The sequence below is a fragment of the Phoenix dactylifera genome, chromosome 2 (genome assembly GCF_051530095.1).
Source record: "Phoenix dactylifera cultivar Ajwa chromosome 2, Ajwa_hap1_PhDact_Kaust_v1.1, whole genome shotgun sequence".
In the NCBI taxonomy this organism is placed as follows: domain Eukaryota; kingdom Viridiplantae; phylum Streptophyta; class Magnoliopsida; order Arecales; family Arecaceae; genus Phoenix; species Phoenix dactylifera.
In genome coordinates, this window is record NC_143191.1 from 34,413,760 (window position 1) to 34,436,767 (window position 23,008).

The 23,008-nt window shown below is 38.0% G+C and overlaps 2 protein-coding genes across 7 annotated transcripts; both read left to right on the forward strand.

The window, feature by feature from the left end:
* LOC103700845 (ubiquitin-conjugating enzyme E2-23 kDa-like) lies at positions 1-17,765 on the forward strand. Of its 6 annotated transcripts, none has more exons than XM_088716130.1 (7): positions 1-180; positions 1,125-1,196; positions 2,793-2,872; positions 14,714-14,828; positions 15,126-15,178; positions 15,549-15,670; positions 16,929-17,330. In XM_088716130.1, the coding sequence occupies exons 1-7, from the start codon at positions 62-64 to the stop codon at positions 17,109-17,111; spliced, it is 744 nt and encodes a 247-aa protein (XP_088572256.1). In that variant the 5' UTR covers positions 1-61; the 3' UTR covers positions 17,112-17,330. The 6 variants fall into 6 exon arrangements, with proteins under 6 accessions (XP_088572256.1, XP_088572261.1, XP_088572260.1 ...); XM_088716135.2 differs by lacking the exon at positions 16,929-17,330 and adding an exon at positions 17,390-17,765 and having other exon boundaries at positions 2-180; positions 15,549-15,677; XM_088716134.2 differs by lacking the exon at positions 16,929-17,330 and adding an exon at positions 17,394-17,765 and having other exon boundaries at positions 2-180; positions 15,549-15,677.
* A 1,449-nt stretch (positions 17,766-19,214) lies between these two features.
* LOC103700918 (putative inactive receptor kinase At2g26730) lies at positions 19,215-21,622 on the forward strand. The gene is made up of 2 exons (XM_008782817.4): positions 19,215-20,579; positions 20,946-21,622. The coding sequence occupies exons 1-2, from the start codon at positions 19,283-19,285 to the stop codon at positions 21,494-21,496; spliced, it is 1,848 nt and encodes a 615-aa protein (XP_008781039.3). The 5' UTR covers positions 19,215-19,282; the 3' UTR covers positions 21,497-21,622.
* The last annotated feature ends 1,386 nt before the right edge of the window (positions 21,623-23,008 follow it).

The window sequence follows — 23,008 nt, forward strand, 5'->3', positions numbered from 1 at the left end:
CTTTTGACCAGCTCTGGTTAGAGAGCGAGATTACTCGGAACCAAACGAATTGCAATGGAGGATGATCGAATGGAAGAGGGGAAAGAGTGCAGGGTCGGTTAATACGGGTGCGAGAGAGATTGAAGGGCAGTGGGCTCGCGTGTCGTTTGAAGCCGGTCGGAGGCCGAAAGAGACGTTAAAGTCGGAAGCAGGCCCCTCCTTTCCTTTTTTATCTTTTTTGTTCCATCTTATTTTATGGCCTTTTCAATTCGATGCATATCTTCACTCTTTCACGGACGCAGCCGTTCCATAAAACAATTAAAAAGAAGAAAAAAAACAATCAGTTAATCTCTCGTTTGCTCGCTCTCCCTCTTTCTTGTGAATTCGATTATGCGTTGTTCAAGTAACAATACGTTTATTCTTCCCCCTATTCTTGTTGTATGAATTTCTAGGTTGCATTCGATATATTCATATCCGACCGATCTATTAATTTTATTTAACGGATTCATGTCTTTTATTTTTTGTGGGAATGTCTATATCTTAAGCTGTTTCGATGTTCTTGCATAACTTTAGCAAGGGAAAATTTAAGCCTGTTATGATTACTTATTGGAAATTATAAGATTGCAAAATGCAGAAGAATATAAGCTGATGAGCGATAACTTTTGAATCGTTATATTTTAGTTACCTACTAGACTCGACGCTCAAAAGGATTTTTGAGAAGAGATTTCCAATTAGTTTGGTGGTTCACCTATCCCTAACAAGATTGATTGTAAGTTAGGCATTATGAGGGAACCTGACTTCTGAAGACAAGTGTAAAGTCAGTGCTAAATTGATTTGGACTAGCAAAGAAATCGAAATAGTTGTTTCTTCTCCTTTAGTTCACCCCATTCTTATGAGTCATCTTGAGCAATTGGCTTTTGATTTCAGGTTTGTTTGAGTCATTCTTATTTTGCATCCTTCTGTTTCGCCAACTGTCTTCTAAGAAACGTCCAATAGGCAGGATGTACTCACATTAGAATTATATGAAATGCCGCTTTTATCAAAAAAAAGAAGAAGAAACATCCAATAAAATTGGACAAAACTCTGAACGTATCATTGCTGGCTTTTTTTCAATATATGCTAATTTGATGTTGGTGTTGCGGCAGTTGGAAAATAGGGTTTAATTCAACGAAGATGTCTTCTCCAAGCAAGAGGCGAGATATGGATGTCATGAAGTTGTAAGTTCTTATACTACTCTTTTGTCTGCAGTGTGACTTGTGTAACCATTAATTGTTTAGTTGCATTTGATGGAAATAGGAGAAAACTTTTGTGGCTAAGATATAGTGCCACAATATTCGATTATGAATCCTTGTTTGAAGTGTGACTTATGTAAGCATTTTTATTTCCTCCATTATTTCCTCCACATTGATAGGCTTTTTTCTTAACATAACCATGGAGAGATGCCAGGGAGCAATGCAAGCTCCGCAATATGCCTGCTTAGTGTTGCAGGGCAGGTGAAAACAAATGTGGCCCTTTCAAAATACATGGATGGCATGATAATTTTATAAGGAATTCATGAAGTTTGCTGTACAATATCTTCAACCAGTTTCTTTGTGAATCTGATTGTTTCTTCTAACTTCTAACTCTATGCTGGTTCTTCTTGTTACTTGCACTTGTATTGTGATTCATTTTTTTTGACCATCTCACATAGGCTCAGCCTGCAGTACTAGGACTTAAAATTGATCAAATTGTACTTTGATTTGCGGTCGCTAAGTGGTGTGTAATTGATAAATCCTGCATGGCTTGGGATATGTCAATTCTTCTGGAAGCATAATACATACAACTGAGACAACTATCTAGTTCTTGTGACAGTTTGTGGGATCTGAAGCAAAATCTTTATTTAATAGTTACAGAATAATCTATTTATATAAATCATCTAGAAGGAAGGTGACTAGTTTCAGAAACTGCAGGTTGTGATCATGCAGGATTTGGTGCATTAGGCAGAAGAAAAATGCGAGCAAACAATCTTTCTGTTGCAGTTCTTAATCTCTAACCATATCCAAAAGTCTCACCCCTCGATTTGGGCATGCTTGCTGAATTTTTCTTATGTATTCCCTTTTATGACTGAAGATATAGTGAATTTGATGAATTTTGAGCACTATAACCTTGTGACCAGCATCCACTGAAGCAGCTTATGTGGTGGTCGGTGCCTGCACCCACTGAATTACTGTATTCTCTTGTAACATTTTGTTGTTAGGCTGAGTCTTAGATATACCGTTAGTTTTCTAGTAGAAGACTAAGGCTAAATTTCTCGCTGCTTCTAAACAGACTCAATCATAAGACTGTCTTACTCACTTATAGCATAAGAGAGCTACTTTATGTCGATTCATTCGTAAAATCATGACTTATTCAACTGGTTTGATTGAGTTGTAGAAGGCTTTGTTAGTTTGTGGTGGATTTTCAAAGCAACATGATTTTCATCAAGAGGTGACCTTGCTCTAGTTGTTACGATTACTGTTATTTGATTGCTAACTGTTGCTGCCATTGTTTGTTTGAGTCCCTTTACCATATTAATATAAAAATTGCAATTTTGACATTAAGATTTCATGAGCATGTCTGCATTTAATGCCATCTTTGCCTCTTCCATCCCCTTTAACATGTTGCTACCTGTTTTGGGCTATCTAATTGTTCCAACAAGCCCCATTTTTATCTCCTAGAACATGTTGACATGGCCTTCTTAAATAACCAGAAGGGGCCATATTGCTCTCTTTTAAAATGATTTTTTTTCTAATTATTGTGACAAATACTAATTGGCTCTTTTTTTTCTTTTGCAGGATGATGAGTGACTACACAGTGGAGACCATAAATGATGGGCTTTCTGAATTTAACGTTGAATTTCATGGCCCCAAAGAGAGTATATTATTTATCCGCCCTCACCTTTTTCTTTTATTCAAGTATGGCATAGTATTCGTATGATCCTGTGGACATGTATAGGTAGGTGCATGGTTTCCTAGTTTTACTTGGAAGATAAATCTATCCTTTAATATAATGGCTATAATGAAATAGGAAGAACTAATTTTGTTCCATGCAATCATTATTTGGTGCACAAATTTCTTAATAGTGGGTCCTAGGCAGCTGTTTAATCCTTGTATGTCAATCCTCTTGTGTAGCTACCACCATGGGATTGAAGGTTGTATTATACATTTTGTTTGCTACTAGTTTAATATTACTCTAATATATACTAAGATTTTCATACAAAGAATAAATGGGCTACTACAAATAGATGGGATTAGGCTTTGTCTATGTTGTTTATCCTTGCTTCCTCTGGAAGGCTACACCTTAATTATTGCTTATCATGTTTTGGATTCTAATTAAAAGATGAAAGAAACAAAGCGTATAAATAAAATATAGTATTAATGGGATTAGTAGATTATTGGATACACTTTAGCTAGTACATGTTAGGACAGGCATGGGAATTACTCACAAATGTACATCTATGTGATTTCTTATATTCAATTCTAATATTCTACCATGTGGGGCATCACAAGAAGGTTGTCAATTTTTTTTTATAGATGGTCAATATGGAAGGTGAGAGAGATATGAGGTCTTCATTGTGAATGAAATGGAAATCAATCTCGTTGTGATTCAGGTTATTGACCGTTAACTATCTTAATATTATAATGTTGCAATACAGTGGGTAGGTGACAAGCTAAATTTGCAACTCGACATGATACTTGAGCCTAGTGATCAAATAAGCTATGCATTGACAAAATTGTAGGAATGTGGGCAGGGATCAAGAGTATGTTCACAGAATTCGAGAACTTCTCACTTCAAATGGAAAGTAACTTAGTTGCTGCAGATCAAGTTAAAAATGCAATTCTGATTTAGGTAGGAAGATTCTAATTAGAGACAACTACAACCTCCTCATATTTCTCCCTAAGAAATATAGGCATCTATACAGAGGGAAATTGACTAGCTGATTGGAGGAGAAGGAAAATGAGAAAACAAAATAACAAGTTTGATTTCCTAAATGAGTTGAGCAGACGAGTTGGTGTAGATCTGAGTATAATTTAACGTTGTAAGAGTTTGTGTCAAGGTTCGCCGTCTCAATACCGGATTCCATTCCGGTACCATTTTATTACGGTATTGGTATGCAGTACGGTACGAGATGCAAGGCATATCGAGTGTCAGTATGGTACGAAACTGCGTACTGGTTCGGTACTGGTACGTGCGGTATGTTCGGTACGATATTGACCGGTACAACAAACTTTGGACTTTGTCTAATCAACTTGATGCCTAAGGTTTTGGGCACTAAAACAAAACCATGAAACCAAAATTTCATCACATGATATTTGGCCTTCGTGCTAGAGTGATTGGTAAGTTATTTCTTCTTTCCTTTTGAAGTGATGTAACAATAATAAACGAAGATGCATATTACCATGGTTAAACAATGGTCAGTGGAGTCTGCAATTTGATCAATTTAAGAATAACAAAGGAGAAAGTAAGAAAAGTGTGTATGTGTTGTCTAGGAGGTGTCAAATAATACTTAGGAGCCATAGAGTGAATGAAGTGTAAATATTGGTGAATTTACTCTCAACATGGATGAGAGATCGAGGTTCGCATGGTAGGTTATTAATTAAACTTTGGGTGGTCTTGTGAGTGGATTTGCAATTGGCAGGACAATCCTTCACTGAACATCTATATAATTATCCTATATATAGCATGAGAGACAAATTTAAGGCACGAGTAAAATTCTGCTACAAGTTAAATAGAAGTGACCGGTTTTGGGGCCCTATAATTTGCTAAATGTTTTAGAATCCTTCTTCCTAGAACTCTATTGGAGATATTGCTCGAGGAATTGTATGGTAAAGGCCTTATCACTAACATATGACCGTTACTTGGCAGAGAATAGGGTTGGGAATAAGCTACGGACAGGCTTCTCATTCGCTTGAGCCTAGTTTGAAATTTTTTTTGGCTTAGAGCCTGGGCCTAAGCTTGAAAAGTTTTTATAGGGCCTGGCTTAGCTTGACACAGGCCCAAGCACGTCCCAAGGCCAAACAGTCCCAAACCTAAACAAGCCTTGATCAGCCAAAAGGGTGGTTCAGGGTAGATCATGGGTATCCATTCGTGCTTAGGAGGGAGAGGAGCAGATTTGCTGATGGTGGTGATAGCGATGGTGGCAAGCATGGTCTGTTGTGCCATTACCGAGCTCCGAACCGGTTGCTCGGTGGCACGGGTCGGTACGGGCCCATGCCGTGCCGTGCCGGGCCTGTACCGACGCAGTAGAGGAGGCGGGAGAGAGGGCAAAAGGAAGAGAGAAAAAGAGAGAGAGAAGGGGGAGAGAGGGAGGGAGAGAGAAGGAGGGCCGACAGAGGGCTGGCGGAGGCCAGCGACCCAGACAGGAGGCGGAGGAAGGCACCGCAGCTGGATCTCTTGTTTCGTTCAAAACAAGGGTCTGGCCCTTTTTTATTTCACGATTTTTAAGTGAAGTCGGCATCTTTTTTTTATTTCACGATTTTTGCAGATTTCACTTAAAAATCACGAAATTAAAAAGCGGCCGTTCGAAATAGAGGACCCAGCCTGTTTTTCAGCCATGGAGCCTGAAGGAGCGTCCTCTGTGCAGCTCGCTGGCCTCCGTCGGCCGGCTTCCACTTCCCTCTCTCTTCCTTCCTCTTCCTCTCCCTTCCTCTCCGGCTCGCTCTATCTTTTCCTCTCTTTTCTTCTCCTTCTCCTCCTCCAACAACGGGTTTCGTTTCTGTTGGAAAAACCGGTTTGGTCCACCCATGACGGTTCAACCAAGCCGGTTAACCAAAAGACACGATCTCATGTCCAAAAGAGATGTCTTTCCATAGACATCTCTCCAACCTTGAAACTGTCTATTGACAGTTATGCATTGAAGCCATATATATATATGAGTATAAGGCTTCATTTAATAATATGCGTGGTTAAGAGATTCTCTGCAAGTGTCTTGGGTATTTAGGTTGTGGAAAACAGTAGATTTTCATTGGTAAAATCCACTCCTCGATCAGTGAATCGAACCGATGGAAAAAACTGTAAGTGATCCGAAATCCTTGCTTATGTTAATGTGTTTATCTTTCATTGGTATCAAAACATGTTTATTCGATTTCTGAAATGTTTTGGAGTGGATATTACATGTTTTAACATCTTAAATCCATTGCTCTTGCACTCACCACCTTGAATGGCCATTAATGGCGGTTTTGTTTACACATAGAGTTAGGCCGTGATTTTTTGAATGAAGATACTATATGATATGTAGATGATATCTGGAAAGTTTTGTGATGTTTGGTGCACTGGTTTGAGAGATATAAGTTCATAAAGATCAAAAACCCGAAACTTTGAACCTTGATAACTTTCTCCACAGTTTGTTTTGGAAAACAAAATTTATATCAATGGAAAGCCCTTGAAACAAGCTTTCTATCCATATATAATACACTCAATTTCGTTCACTATGGAGGGAGAAACAAGGTCTGAAAGTTTCAGGCTTGTTTCTGCAATGGGCAAGATCAAAAATTCGAAACTTTGAACCTTGATAACTTTCTCCACAGTTTGTTTTGGGAAACGAAATTTATATCAATGGAAAGTCCTTGAAACAAGCTTTCTATCCATATATAATACACTCAATTTCGTTCACTATGGAGGGAGAAACAAGCCCCCCCCCAAACCAAAAAAAAAATTCAGGCTTGTTTCTGCAATGGGTTACATTCACTTATTTAAATAATATGGGCTAGTTCTGGAGCCATGGAATCCGTGATATTTTTCTGGAGAGAAAATTCCCAAACGTGCTTTGGAGAAGTATATTGAGACGTAGTTTGTACCGTTGGATTCAAAATAATAATAATAATAATAATAATAATAATTAATTTCCTAATTTTTTGTAATTTTTAAAATATTTTTGCGAATATAAATATTTTATATTCGAAAATGAGTTAAAATTACAAGAAAATATTTTTTTTCGTTGAGTAAAATAAATAAATAAATTCTGAAATTTTTCTAATCATACCGTGATTGTATGTGTGACATTTGAAAATTTTGAAATTGAATGTTCCCGCATCCTTTAATTGTGTGTTATTATATTTCAGTGTTATGCTTAAACATTTTTTTCACATTTGTTGTAGGAAATAATGCCACGAGTACCACTCTTAGTGAGGGTTCCGAGGGCAGCAAGGACTCCGGAACAAAGGGTGAGGCTTAGAGATTTGTTGCACACATTACGAGTTATAAGGATGGATCCTAATGATGACATGATTTTACATGTACAAACTATTCATTATATGATGGAAGAAATCATTCATCTAGGACATGCGTTATGTCAACATCAACGGTACCAAGTGTTGTATGATTCTCTATTTAGATCATGGCAACAAGTACTAAGAGATCTTTGGAATTCCTTAGCAGTGAGAGATTATGCTCGATTGGTGAGAGCATTTATAAAAGAGTACTTAATGCATGAGATTAGTGGGATTTTAACAATAGCTGGAGGTCATACCATTAGTAGAATAGTGGTTCCTTGGATCGAACAAATAGTATCAACTATGATTCAAAAAGAAATTGAGGATACTAGTCCAAGGAGGGTTCGGGTTCTTAGATGGCAAAATCGCTAGTTGAAAACTAGTTAAAGCTAGAATGATTTATATTCTTTACTTGTGTATTAATTATTTAATTTTTTTTCTCCATGTTTATATAATTTTAATGTTTTAGTATACATGTTTTAAGTGGGAGTTCTAAGACTTACTATATAATTTGTTTTAAGAACTAGAACTTTGTCTACTAAGAATCAAAATTAATGTTTATAGTGTACTTTCAATTCCATGCCATTATGTGAATTAGCATTAATTTTTATTTATGTTTAGTGGCAAAAAAAATATGTGTTGTGCTTGGCATTAATTGTATGCATGTTTGTCTTTATGTAGAAATTTAGTTTTCTGCAATGGCTTCAGCATCTAAGAATATAGTAGCTGAATTAAATAAGGGTGAGAAATTGAATGGTGAAAATTATGAAATATGGCAAATGAAAATCCAATATGTATTGGAGGAACAAGAGGCGCTGGAAGCCTTAAACCATACCATGAATGAGCCTGAGGATGGAATAACGGTTCGACACATAAAGGATAAGGAGGCTTATATTGCCTGGAAAAAGAACTCAATTGCTCGGATTACATTGCTGAGTAGCATGGAAAATGATATTATGCGAGAGTTCAGGCCTTTTGAGATGGCAAAGGAAATATGGGAAGCATTAAAAGAAAAGTTTGGTGGAACTTCTGTCACCAAACTTAGGCAGCTGACCATCAAGTTCGACACATATAAGAAACACACTAATAATAATATGAAGCAGCATTTAAGGGAAATGTCGAACATGATAAGTGAACTACGAGATGCTGGACATATGCTAACTGATGAACAACAAGTTCAAGCTGTAATTCAATCTTTGCCTCACAATTGGGAGCACATGAAAGTTCACTTAACCCATAATGAAAGCATTAGAACTTTCACTGATGCTGGTCGTCATCTGGAATTGGAGGAAGACCGTCTTGAGGCAAATAAAACCACTAATGAAGTGTATATGGCTAACACTAGTTCGCAAGGAGCTTCGGGCTTCAAGCGAAAGCATTTTAGTGGTCATTTTAAGAAAGGCAATGGTAATGGCAAGACCTCTAAGAAGCTCAAGCATAGCCAGCCGGGTAAAGGAAAGCATCCTTTTAAGAGGAACAAAGCAAAATTGAGATGCTACAACTGTGGCAAGAAGGGTCACTTTGCTCGTGAATGCTCCGAGGCAAAGAAGGTAAAAACCTTTAGCACAAATATAAGTATGTCTTATGTTTCAAGTTCTGTGTTCTTAGCTGAATCTCATCTTTTGTGGACTGTAGACTCGGGGACCACAGACCATGTAGCAAGAGATCGTGACGCTTTCGTGGAATATCGTCGAATTCCACAAGGAGCAAGATGGATATATGTGGAAAATAATTCAAGAGTTGAAGTAAAGGGCATTGGCACCTGCAAATTGAATATGCGAGGTGGTCAACCCTTAATTCTACATGATGTATTATATGCTCCAAATATTCGGCGAAACTTAATTTCTGTTGTTATGTTACTTAAGTTTGGCTATAATTAAATTTTCATGGCAATAGTGTAGACATGTTACTAGGGACAACTTATTATGGATCTGGTTATGTACTAAATGATTTTATTGTACTTGATACTGATTATAGTATGTGTAATGTAATAAGTACTATTTTTTCCTTTGTTACATCTATTAGTAATCCAAACATGGATGAAAATATTTGGCATGCTAGGTTAGGTCACATTGGACAACAACGAATGAATAGATTAGCCAAAGAGGGACTATTAGGCCCTGTTGAAAAGGTTAATCTAGCTATATGTGAATATTGCTTAGCAGAAAAAACAGCAAGAAAACCATTTGGTAAAGGAACTAGAGCCGATTTTTCATTGCAATTAATTCATTCTGATATTTGTGGGCCGATGAATGTAAGGGCTAGACATGGGGCTTCTTATTTCATCACATTTATTGACGATTATACACGTTTCAGTTTTGTCTATTTGATATCTCACAAATATGATGCATTAGATTGCTTCATAAGATATTTAAACTTTGTTGAAAATCAATTAGACCGGAAAATCAAAGTGTTAAGAACTGACCGTGGACGTGAGTATTTGTCTGATCAGTTCAAACAAATTTGTGATGAAAAGGGAATAGGTAGACAGTTAACTATTCCTAGTACTCCATAACAAAATGGTGTTGTGGAAAGAAGAAATAGAACCCTATTGGAAATGGTTAGGTTTATGATGGCACAAGCTAATTTGCCGATCACCTATTGGGGTGATGCATATTAACAGCTGCATATGTACTTAACCTAGTGCCCTCAAAATCAGTATCTTTCACTCCTTATGAATTCTGGACCGATCGCAAACCTGACCTAAGTAATTTAAGACCTTGGGGATGCGCTGCATATATTCATGATTCTTCTCATAAATATGGAAAATTGGGTCCAAGGGGTAAAAAGAGTATTTTTATTCGATACTCTGAAACCTCCAAAGAATATGTGTTCGTTGGTAACACTGATAATGGAAGTATTACTGAGTTTGAATCTCGTAATGCCACATTTTTGGAAAATGATTTTCCAAATCAGGGTGAAATAAATAAAGGTTTATCTTTATTTGAGATAGAGGACCATGATAATTTGTTTAATCAAACTCAATTGGTGAAAAATCTTGAAAATCCATCAAAAACATCTGGTTCAAGTGGGAGAGATTCAAGAAATGATGAATTTATTTCACAACAATCTCAATTACGAAAAAGTAACCGTGGATTTGTTCCCCGTCGACGATTTAAGATTGAAGGAGAAGCATTTCTTCAAGAGGAAGGTGAACCGAGAAATATTGATGAAGCTCTTAAATGTCCTGCAAAAGAGCAATGGAAGAAGAAATGGAGTCAATGAGATCAAACCAAGTTTGGAAATTGGTTGATCTTCCGAAAGGTCGGAAAGCAATTGGGAACAAATGGGTTCTCAAAATAAAGCGCAAGACGGATGGCACAATAGAAAGATATAAGGCTTGCCCTGTAGCAAAAGGCTATACACAACAAGAGGGGATTGACTATGAAGAGACATTTTCTCCTATTGTGAGATTCACCTCAATTCGCATAATTTTAGCCATAGTAGCTAGTTTGGATCTTGAATTACATCAAATGGATATAAAAACAGCTTTTCTCAATGAAGAATTGGAAGAAGAAATTTATATGGAACAACCTATCGATTTTATTAAAGAAGGCCAAGAGCACAAAGGTATAGACTTTGGAAGTCAATTTATGGCCTTAAACAATCTTCTAGACAGTGGAATATAAAAGTTCATCAGGCTGTCATATCATATGATTTTGCCATGATTGATGAAGACCACTATGTCTATATTAAAAGATCCAAAGACAAATTTGTGATTTTATCACTTTATGTGGATGATATACTAATGGCTGCTAATGATAAAGAATTCTTAGCATCAGTTAAGAATTGGTTGTTCACGAATTTTGAAATAAAGGACATGGGAGACGCTAACTATATTTTTGGGGTTAAAATTGAAAGAGCTTGTTCAAAAAGGTTAATATCTCTTTCACAGGAGCCTTATATAAAGAAAATTCTTGAACAGTTTCATATGCAAGATTGTAAACCCATTGATACGCCTATTGCAAAAGGTGAAGCGTTAAGCCAAATAATGTGCCCGAAGACTCCACAAGAAGAAGAGCAAATGAAAAGAGTTTCCTATTCCAGTGCAGTTGGAAGTCTTATGTATGCAATGATGTGTACAAGACCAGATATCTGCTTTGCAGTTGGTATGGTAAGTAGATATCAATCACACCCTGGCCATGACCATTGGAAAGCGGTCAAAAGGATATTGAGATATCTAAAAGGTACTGCGGATTATTCGTTATGTTATCAAGGAAATGATTTGAGTCTTGAAGGCTATATAGATGCTGATTGGGGAGGTGATTTGGATGAAAGAAAATCAACCTCTGATGTTTTCTTACTAAGTAATGGGGCAATTTCATGGAGTAGTAAGAAACAAACTTGTATAGCTTTGTCCACGATGGAAGCCGAATTTGTAGCTTCTTCAGCGGCAGTACAAGAAGCAGTTTGGTTAAAGAGATTTCTTAATCATTTGGGGGTTATGAAAAATGCTGCATATCCAGTACTAGTACATTGTGATAGCCAGGCATCGATAGCTTATACAAAAGATCCCAAATATCACTCAAAGACCAAACATATTGATACAAAGTATAACTTTGTGAGAGACATGGTTGCACAAAAGATGTGAACATACAATACATATCTACGAATCAAATAATCGCAGATCCGTTTACTAAATCTATTCCTAGAGATGTATTTATGAGACATGTGAAATCTTTAGGTCTTCGTAGACTTTGATGTACATAATGGTTTGAATAATGAGATATTTTAATTTCTTATCGGGGATTCACATGTATGTATTTATATTAATGCTAAGTTATTTTTTTTTAAGCACACACATATGCATATATATATATATATATATATGCATTAATGCTTAGTGCATATGATTAGTTCCTTTAAAGAAATGTATGTTGGACAGAAATTAGATTGGCCTTCTCACACGGGTAATCGCCTCTATAACTTGTGGTTGATAGAGATGAGACAATTTTAAGCATAATGTATTTATGAGCTCAAGCTTAAAATTAGTGTCGCCTTGATAGTAAATCAAGATGAGGTCACTATGTAATATTTTGTGACCGAAGGTGAGTAAACCCACAACTCACCTTGTCTGTTTGAAATGCCAGATGTGAGTTCTGTAGTAATAATGAGAAAGAAAGTAGAGTGGTGAACTCAAGTTGGACACTAAGTGTGTTTGAACTATTATTTGTATGGTATTTCATATAATAAGAATCAACATACGCTCCATGGAAAAGGAAAAAAATACCATAACATGTGCTTCATACCACATGTGCATAATTCGACCAATAAGGGTAACGAGAGAATTGATCTCTTCTCTCTCGTTGTGTGAACCCTGAGGCTATAAGTACCTCTGTTAGTACTCTTATTACTTTTACTGTGTCTTGAGATTTAGTTTAGTGTATGCTATCTTGGAATGTTACCTGCAATCATGGTTGATTCGATTTATTGGGACATATCTGGAAAAGCAACTAAACTACAATTAAGAGATTCAAGATAGAAAGAAAGATCATTTTGTGTCTCATTTCTTTGTGGTATTCACTGGTCGACCAATCATTTTGACTACGTGTTAAAGCATGATTGTGAATACAAAACAGAAAACAAGTAATGTGATAAGTTAAAGTGAGATCATGAGGTACTTGAAATGTGACTTAAATGTTTTCGGGTACTGCATACTTACTCTACTGAACTACTATATATTCCTAATAGATGTATGGTAGTGTGAGCTCGTTATCATTTTTTTTTGGTATGCTGGTCGCACGATCTATTTGCCTGTATGAAAATCGCGGAGAAAAGACTTGTTCTTAATGGTTAAAACTCACACTGTTGAACCCATCATGTGTGAGTGGGAGATGTTGGAAAAACCGGTTTGGTCCACCCATGATAGTTCAACCAAATCGGTTAACCAAAAGACATGATCTCATGTCCAAAAAAGGTGTCTTTCCATAGACATTTCTCCAACCCTGAAACTGTCTATTGACAGTTATGCATTGAAGCCATATATATATATATATATGAGTATAAGGCTTCATTTAATAATATGCGTGGTTAAGAGATTCTCTACAAGTGTCTTGGGCATTTAGGTTGTGGAAAACAGTAGATTTTTATTGGTAAAATCCACTCCTCGATCAGTGAATCGAACCGAAGGAAAAAACTGTAAGTGATCCGAAATCCTTGCTTATGTTAATGTGTTTATCTTTCAGTTTCCGTTGCCAAAACCGTCCTAGTCCGCCACCGGGACGGCTTGGTACGAATGGAACTGCCCGGTTCAGGATGATTCCACCGATCTTGGTGGCAAGGCAGCATCCATTGATGGTGAGAAGCTATGGAGGCAGTTTAGGAAAAAGAAGGATCTAGCAGTGCTGGCAATGTCATTGTGGATATTGAGGGGAGGCAACTAGGTAGGTGATATGGTCGAAGAGGGAGATGATTGAAGAGGAAGAAAGAGGATCCCCATTTGCTGCCATTTGGCAAAATTAGAAGTAGGGTATGGGAAAACCCTAACCACAAACCCACTATTATCACTTAGGCTTGGGTTGAGTTGGGCTTTTGGTTGGCTTGGGCCAAGTCAAAATTTATTGGAATCTAACAATGGGTCCTACACCCGATCTGAACTCCCTTGGGCCAAGCCCAAAGCCCAAATTGAAGCTGGCCCAGCCTGACGGGCCTCGGGCTGGCCTAAACCATTTCCGGACCTAGCTTAGAGGCTCTATTAAGCTTAAACAAAAACTAATCATGAAGATTTTCTTTCTGATTTTTGGTGGCATGGTACAAATATAGTGACATGGATTGAGCCATTGAGGTTTCAAAAGCTAAGAGCAATCTCCATATTGAGCTCTGACAAAGTAACTATGATGAAGGGCATTTCTTAACGTTTGGTGTAGAACCCAGATTTCAGAGTCCTTGTGGTTACCTTGCCAATATGAACAAATTTTTCTCATATCTGTATTGCTCTCACTATGGTCTAGTGTATGATCAACTTCAAACTTTGCAATAATGAAAGTGAACTTAAAAAACAGTAACTAGAAGAGTGATTTGAATTGTTGGCTACTGACTTTGATCTTGGGTTACAACCTCCAGTAAAGAATATAACATAACCATGCTTCTTTAGTCTCATCAGTATACAAAATTTAGATAGGTGAGAGGATGATGCCTTTCTTTTATTGGAATTTGCAGATGAGTTGCAAGAAATTGAATAGTAAAGCAAATGATCAATGTTTTGAAGACCTTTGCTACAGATAGGCTTAATGGTAGATGTTGAAAGGTCTCATAAATGTTTCGATCATGTAACTTTTGTTAGAACAGTTATGTTAGCATATGCATGTTTCTTTAGGATGCTGCTTGCCGTTAAAAGCATGTCAACTTTGCAAACCAGGTCACTTGTTTACTTTGTTTTACAGATGCATATATGTGTGCATCAATGTGCAGCCACTTTTGTAATTTTGCTGTTAAGCGTTTTATTGATGTTTCTTTTTATCTTAATCTTTTACTTCTCGATGCTATTAGACTTGCGGTGCCTGCAGGTCCGTATGAAGGTGGGGTGTGGAAAGTCCATGTTGAGCTTCCAGATGCATACCCATACAAGTCCCCATCTATTGGTTTTCTGAACAAAATATTTCATCCTAATGTCGATGAGCTGTAAGCTCCAACTTTTCCTTTGGTTCATCATAGGTGCTCATATGATCAATCTATAAAATTGTATATAATTGGATGTTTCTACTTTCATTAGCCTTTTGAAAGAAAGAAAGGAAGGGAGAGGGTGGGGAGGGGGACTTATTACATCAGTATTGTCAGCTTTATATATATCCCATTAGTGATATTCTTGCAAACAATATATTTAGAAGAGTAGGAAATATAAATAATTTTTATACCTTTTTTCCCTGAATTTACAATTATTTTCTTTCTTTCTTTGCATAATTGTATGGGAAATTTCAGATCCGGCTCAATATGCTTGGATGTCATCAACCAATCCTGGAGCCCAATGTTTGGTAAGACCATATATTAGAAGTTAAACGTATTACATCATTTTTGTATAGTTTTGTTTGTTAGAAAAATAATACAGAAACAACCATTTACAGGATTCCCTTAGCTGCCTATTAGACCATCCATTTGCATTCTTGCATGCCAATTTGTTCAACGCACTAACACATTTTGGAAGACTATTAATGAAACAAGCTACACATGAATCAATTTAGATATGTGAAATTATGAGTGAATTTATTAATTTAGCATATCATGATTTGAATTTGCTCGAGTGATCCATTCATCTTTTATACCAGGTTTTCTACTTTTTCCTTTTTTTTCCTAAAAAACATATTTGGATTTTCCATATCTCATCATGTTTATGTGGGGCTGCAGATCTTTCGAACATATTTGAAGTCTTTCTTCCACAGCTGTTACTTTACCCGAACCCTGCTGATCCACTGAATGGTGATGCAGCTTCACTGATGCTGAAGGACCAGCAACAATATGAGCAAAAAGTAAAAGGTTGAAGCATTTTCAATGTTCAACTAGTCCTTTTAATTTTTATCAGATAATATGTACATTCCCATATTATAGTTTGGGCAAATCTTATAGATGAAATATTTCTATTCAAAAGATCTTTTATAGGGTCCTGCACACAAGATATAGTTCAGAGACACTACTAAAGTAGAAAAGTATTATGAATCAGAATATCTTCTCAAGAATCACAACTCATTGTAGAGTTGCTGGGATGTGGACACCTATAAACAGTAAGGGATGAATTACCCAACAAGTTGGGTATTAATGAGATGCAAGAAAGTCAATACGATTGACACCAATAGTGATGCCAGACAAACAGCAGATGACAACAAATGTCTTCGATGCTTCTTATACGAGCAAATAACAAGTTATTTTGTTGAAGTTTTGTTTATATTCTATATTACTGTCAAGTCAATTATTATGATTTGTGTCAATAGAAATACAATGTAAATAATAGTACAATTCTCCTGACTCAAATCCTGTCAAAATCAACTAAAAGTAAAACTCTTTAATTTTGATTATAGAACTGATGATTCTCTTAAATGGTCACTAGTTTTTCCTGCTTCTATCGATATGAAAAATATCCATATGTGTTATAGACTAATCAAATCTGTCGCTAGATCCTTCTTCATACTTACATAGATGAGAGCAAGGACCTCTCCTTACCATGTTCTTCTGGAGCTGAAAATGTTAAATTGCACAAGAATTAAGGCATGATGCATAAGCTCCATTGCTTATGCACAGTTATGGTAGGGAAGTTACCTAAATCAATAAAATGATGCACCTTCCAATCATTACAAACTACAGAAATTAAAGCTTCCTATATATACGGGCTAAACTTCAGTTGACACATGGTACCATCTGGTAGAGGCAGGCTCCATGACAATTAGCTTTTACTTTTGAGTTTCCTCATGACATGATTTTGGGTCACTGTTGCTCATGGTATAATGACCATAAAGAGGCTTGCTCAATCAGGTGGATCGGGAAGGTGCTGTTGTGTCTTATATCTTCTATAAGTACTAGATTTGGTTTCTTGTTGTCGCTCAATACGACCTTTTCTTTTACAGTATTGGATGAGGGAATGTATGTGATTTTTATTCTCGACCGTGATTGCACTGCTTGATTTAACTAATGAAAAAACAGATTAATCTTTCTTCTTGATGCATGTTATGCATTTGCAAGAACTTCTTTAGCTCTCATCATATTGTGATATCAAAAAAAAAAATGTTTCAACAGAATATTGTGAGCGTTATGCAAAGAGGGAGAAGTTCGAGAATCCTTCTTTCGATGGGAGTACTGATGAAGAGATCAGTGACAATGAAAGCACAGGGTCGGCCAATGATGACATTCTTGGTGCTGCAGACCCCTAAAGTGACAGGCCATGTATTTCACTCAGAACAATACAACATTCATCCTTAATTAGACCGGCAGCAAGCTTTTATAATGTTGCGGTATATATGTCTGTACTGCTTATCTGTAATACCCTTAGCGATGCTGCTGCATGGCCGGCACACTTGTGGCATCCAACTCAGTATAATTTGAAATGTTCTAGTCTATAACTTATGTAACCATCAACATGATTTAACTGAATTTATCTCCCTTGCAACCAGTAGACAGTTTTATACTGTTTATTATTTATTAATGTTTCTATTATTTTCTGCAAACTTGTGTCGTGGGTTGACAAGTTTTTTTGGCAGACAGGGCTGTTTAAAATTTAGAGTGGAGACTTGACACAGTTTGTAATGAAAATTAACTGAAAAGCAATCCATGCCAGTTTAGACCAAAGCTATCAGGAGCTGGATTTGTCTTGCAGCGTTGCATTGGAGCCAGCACTGCACAAGCATGGTTGACATCTCAGCGGCAATCTCAGCTGAGATAATGAATGGTATCTCAGCTGAGATAATGGTCGGCATCGGCATTGGAGGCAGTGGTGCTTATTGTCATTGGTCCCTCTTTTGTTTTTGACTCTAGAGGCGTTTTGTATCACCTTGGCTGGTATTAAATCAGCATAATTGAGGCTGATACAATATTTAAATATCTTTCTGAGAAATGATATGAGAACATCAGCTGAGATCTCTCCCCCCCCCCCCCCCCCCCCCCCCCCCCCCCCCCCCTCTCCTAACTCGCTTGTTTAAAAATTTATAGTTAATATATACTGAAGATAAAAATGTAGAATGAATGTTGATGAGTTTCAGTTGTACTATATCTTTTTTTTGAGAGAGAGCAGTGACCTACATCAATTATTGTTATGATATTTCAGTTATCATATATCTTTTGGATATCTAGGCACACTTAAATTCTTCAACCTTTCATTTTGGTACTTGATATATGGGTTCATAATTTGATATCCAGGCCACCAATTAGCTAGTTTAAAACCTTGCTCGTAAGTTGTGCTGACAGAGATTGCCTGACAAGGTGCATAAGTGACCATCCTCACATTTAGCTCAGGTGGAATCCTAGGGAGTTTCCTAGCTGAGTATTGTACTCAATGTTTTCTTCCATTATGAACCATTTCCACTTGTTAACTTCAGAACTCTTGTGCATAATCTTCTACAGAAGCCTGCAACATTTTGGCTCATCATGAACGGAGCATCCGGCAGAGCCCTTCCTTTTAGATATGTGCATGGTTGTACGCTTTTACAGTCTTCAGAAAAGGTAGCATGCAAGCATCCTGAAAAGCAGCCGGATTCACCAGTTCAAAGCGTGCCCTCTGACGCATGTCATTGTAGTCTAGGAAGCTATTGCCAGGTCCAGATCAGTTCTCCATTCTGCCACCAAAAAAAAAAAAACAAAGAGAGAGAGAGAGAGAGAGAGAGAGAATTTCCAAGTGTTCTCGTTTACCATCTTCTGCAGCAACCAAATAAAAAAGTATTTTTTGCATGCATACTCTTCTACAAATTTAAATTTGTGCGAGTATCCTCTTAAAAATTATATTTATTTTTATACCTTCACAAAATACTGTTTTTGCACAAATATTTCTAATATAACTGTTCTTCTAATACTATTAATAAAAACCATATTTATTTTAATTAAAAATAAAATAAAATTTTAAAATTACATTTTTATCTTTCGATTGTCTTATAAATATTTTTGTTTGCATATCTGCCCATTAAAATTATTTTAGTCATTTTAATTTGAAACTGTTAATTTTTTTAACGATGTTAAATGGTGTAGACACATATGCAAAAATAAAAATAAAAAAATATAAAATAGGAAAACAAGTATTTTATGAGATATATATTTAAATATTAATTTTGAAGAAGTATTCATGTAAAATAAATAACAGATGAAAATAGAGCGCAACTATGATGACTTGCCGACATATGTTTCCATCTGAACAACGATCTTCATTTAAATACGGCCAACCCAAAACACCTCGCCGGCGGACCGTTTCCACCCGCCGGCGTCCAAATTTTAAAATCTCACGGCCCGTCGTTACTCCAGTGTCTTATGCCCATACTTCGAGAACTCAGCCATGTGGCCGGCCTCTCTTCTTCTGAAAAACCATCTCCTCTTTCTCCCCACCATTTCTTATCGACATCCCACCACTTCAAACCAGTTCATTGGCTAACCAATTCTCCACCTTGCCCATGGAGAAGATCCCCACCTGGGTGATCTCCATCTCCTTCCTCCTCCTCCTCCTCCTAACCTACTCGGCCAACGCGGAAAAGGATGATGTGAAGCTCTCCCTTATCAGTTTTCTCCGGAAACTCTCCAGTAACAATTCCCGAACTGATCTTGAGTTGGGATGGAATGCTTCCCTTGATCCATGCCTAAATGGTTGGGCAGGTGTGGATTGCAAGGATACAAATACGGTGCGAAAAATAGTCCTTGAAGGTCTGGGCCTCGACGGGTCGATCGATGCCGGCCTCCTCTGCAAGGCAGAGTCGCTCACAGTTGTGAGCCTCAGAGACAATGAACTCCATGGACAACTCCCGCCCGAGATCTCCAATTGTACCGAACTGACCGGTTTGTATCTCGGCGGGAACCGTCTCTCAGGAAGCCTTCCCACTTCTCTCTCCCTGCTGAGTAATCTCAAGAGGCTCAACATCTCCTTCAACAACTTCTCCGGGGAGCTGCCGCCGGACTTGCCCAGGATATCAGGCCTAAAAACCTTCCTCGCTCGGAACAACAGCCTCGACGGGACCATCCCGCAGCTCGACTTCAGCAACCTCAAGGAATTTGACGTCGCCTACAATCGCTTCTCCGGTCCGGTCCCTGAAGGCGCCGGCCTAGAAAGCTTAGTGGGCAACGCTGGCTTGTGTGGGGAGCCGCTTCCTGCGGCATGCCCGCCAGCTCCATCACCTTCGCCGGGGGAGAAGAAGAAGTCGAAGAATTTATCCGCAGACAAGGCCATTATGTTTTCTGGCTATATTGCTCTTGGTCTCGTCGTCTTACTCTTCTTCACATACAAGTTGGTCTACAGAAGAAAAGCCGATGCCAAGAAGGACGGCTCTGAGAAGAAGGCAGCAGACAGCAGTACCAAGAGTTCGAGTGGCTCTAAGACTGCAGCAAGCAGATCGGAGTACTCCCTTCCTGCGTCGAATGAGAGCCCTGCGGCGGTGTCATCGTCGCTGGTGGTTCTGGTGAATCCAACAACGAAGGAATTGAAGTTTGAGGACCTGTTGAAGGCCCCTGCCGAGTTGCTAGGGAGAGGAAGATTTGGCAGCCTTTATAAGGTGATGATTGATGATACGACCGCTTTAGCTGTGAAGAGGATCAAGGATTGGGCAATTTCGGCGGAAGATTTCCGCAAGAGGATGGAAAGGATAGACCGAGTGAAGCACCCGAACGTGCTGTCGGCCGTGGCATTTTATTGCTCGACGCAGGAGAAGCTGTTGGTCTACGAGTATCAGAAGAATGGAAGCCTCTTCAAGCTCCTCCGAGGTAAGACTGACCTCAATTCTCTTTTTTTCCGAGCAAATACTTCCTTCAATTCTCTTATCTTCGATTCAGTTAAGGGTTATGGACAAGAGCACGAGCCACAGATCGTTCTGTTTTGGACTTTGTTCATTTCCACGGTCAGGCGGCTTTAAAAGTAATGGAGGAATGGTTGAATTAGGATGGACCAAGTCAGAATGAGAGTCTAAAACATAGATTAAAGGGTGTGATAAAGGGGAGACGAAATAAGATTTTAATGGAGGTAGTGAGCCTTCAAGCAAAACCAGCAATTTTGTGAACTATATAAAAGAACTAATGGATGCTTTATATGTGAAGTTACCTAAGTGAAGCCTCTCTTTACGTAATTTTCAGGCAGCCAAAATGGTCAGGCTTTCGACTGGGGCAGCAGGCTAAGTGCGGCTGGTGGCATTGCTGATGGCCTGGCTTTCATGCACCAAGAGCTCCATGACTATGGGATTGGCCATGGGAACCTCAAGTCTTCCAATATTTTGATCAAGACTAACATGGACCCTTGCATCAGTGAATATGGCCTAATGACCAAAAACAACCGCCAAAGCCCCCCAGCTCCAAGCGATAGCATTCAAGGCTCCATCCTCAAGGCTGACATCTATAACTTCGGAATCATTCTTCTCGAGATGTTGACAGGGAAGGTGACTCAGAACAACGGGTCCGAGTTAGCTCGATGGGTGAACTCTGTGGTTAGAGAAGAGTGGACCGTGGAGGTCTTCGACAAGGCTCTCCTCTCCAGTGGAGCAGGCGAGGACCAGATGGTGCAACTGCTTCAGGTGGCGCTCAAGTGCACAAATCCCTCCCCTGATGCTAGGCCAAGCATGAACCAAGTTGCTACGATGATCGATGCTATCAAAGAAGAGGACGAGAGGTCTATAGCCTCCGAAGCTTAATGCAGAAAGATTGATCTGAGGGACGGCATTCATTAGATGAGCATTATTTCTTCCTTTTCCTCCTGAGAAAGAAGGGTGGGAGCATCAGAAGAGCATTATAATCTCCAAAATATGCTGCCGGTTGGTAACGAGCTTATGAGCATTCCGAAGCTTCATATATATTGGCCTTTGAAAATTTACCGATGTTTAGTTCCCGTTACTGTCGTAGAACATACATCTCTTCAACCTTAATTACTTTATAAATGTTGCAGTTAGTTTGTCTAATGATAGTACCAATTGTTTTATTTATTTCATTGTTTGACGTGACACCATGTCTTCCGTGGAAGTCTAATTAATTTCGCTTACATTTTCGATGCTTGGTTCTTTTGGATTTTTATTCAAATTGTGGTTTAAGGTATGAACTTAAGCCTATATAACTTGCGTTGACAAGAACTTGGTGCGCCAATAGTTACTAGTTGGTGTCTGGATGGATCCTGTTTACAGCTCTTTCGTATGAAAAACTAGCTTCCGTGCATACCAGCTTCAATTCTGTCGTTTTCAAAATGAAATCTTCTGGAGCAATGAGACTTGGATCCATCCGCTGCCACCCTTCCTCTAAATGCATGCATTTGAGAAAAAATTTATGTTCCAAACCTAAAACGCTGGACTACCTCATTATTAATTTTCTACGCTTGGGAAATTATATTCTGCACCATATGTACTATATTCGTAGTGCACCTTACCAATCAAGTTTTTCATTTCTATAGGCTTTATTCGTTATCCGGTGGTTTTCATAAATTTTACAAATTCATACTTTCTATTTTTTTTATGGTGCATATAGTACAGGATATAATTTTTTTTCGAAACCCTCCTACTCAAATCCATCGCTTGAAATTTGAGAAATAATACTCTACACCGTGCGCACAACAGTAGGGATGTTCCTCGCAAATCAAGTTTTTCGTTTTCAAGGACTTCATTCATTATCCTGGGGCTCCACAAATTTTATGAATTTGTGCCTCTTAATTTGTTTCGATAGTACAGAGATATAATTTTTTCCGAAACCTACCCTACTCAAATTGGTTCCCTCTTCCCCCTCTTCCCTTCTTTTCAAAAAAGAAAAAAACAAACTGAAAGATGAAAAGGTTCACCTAAAAGGCCCTGACATACGGTGCTTTGCATCTAATCAAACAACCATGAGTGTGTCCATTTGTCTCTATATTAGCCTCTGTTGCCGCCGTGTGTCCCTATTTGAGCTTATTTTATAAATTTTAAGAGAATTGTTTACAAAATTTTGGAGTGATACAAAGATGCAGCACATGCATGGTGCTGCTATCTTGTATGTACGTTGGACGCTGATAAACCTTAGCTAAGATAAAAGTACCGTTAAATAATGTCATTACTTTTCATTTTATTTTTTTTCAAGTACACCAACTGGAACAGCACAACGAACTGTTGAAGGTTTAAGTGAAAACCACCGAAGCCCTACTTGAATAAGCTATTTGGCAGTAGAGCTTTTGAAAGTAGAGCTGTTGG

Bases quoted from the DNA above. Each gene is read 5' to 3' on its own strand.
- LOC103700845 (XM_088716130.1), top strand. From the start codon at position 62: ATGATCGAATGGAAGAGGGGAAAGAGTGCAGGGTCGGTTAATACGGGT. The intron at 1,197-2,792 runs GTAAGTTCTTAT...TTTCTTTTGCAG, and splicing joins GATATGGATGTCATGAAGTT to GATGATGAGTGACTACACAG. The intron at 15,671-16,928 runs GTAAAAGGTTGA...ATGTTTCAACAG, and splicing joins AGCAACAATATGAGCAAAAA to AATATTGTGAGCGTTATGCA.
- LOC103700918 (XM_008782817.4), top strand. From the start codon at position 19,283: ATGGAGAAGATCCCCACCTGGGTGATCTCCATCTCCTTCCTCCTCCTC. The intron at 20,580-20,945 runs GTAAGACTGACC...CGTAATTTTCAG, and splicing joins CCTCTTCAAGCTCCTCCGAG to GCAGCCAAAATGGTCAGGCT.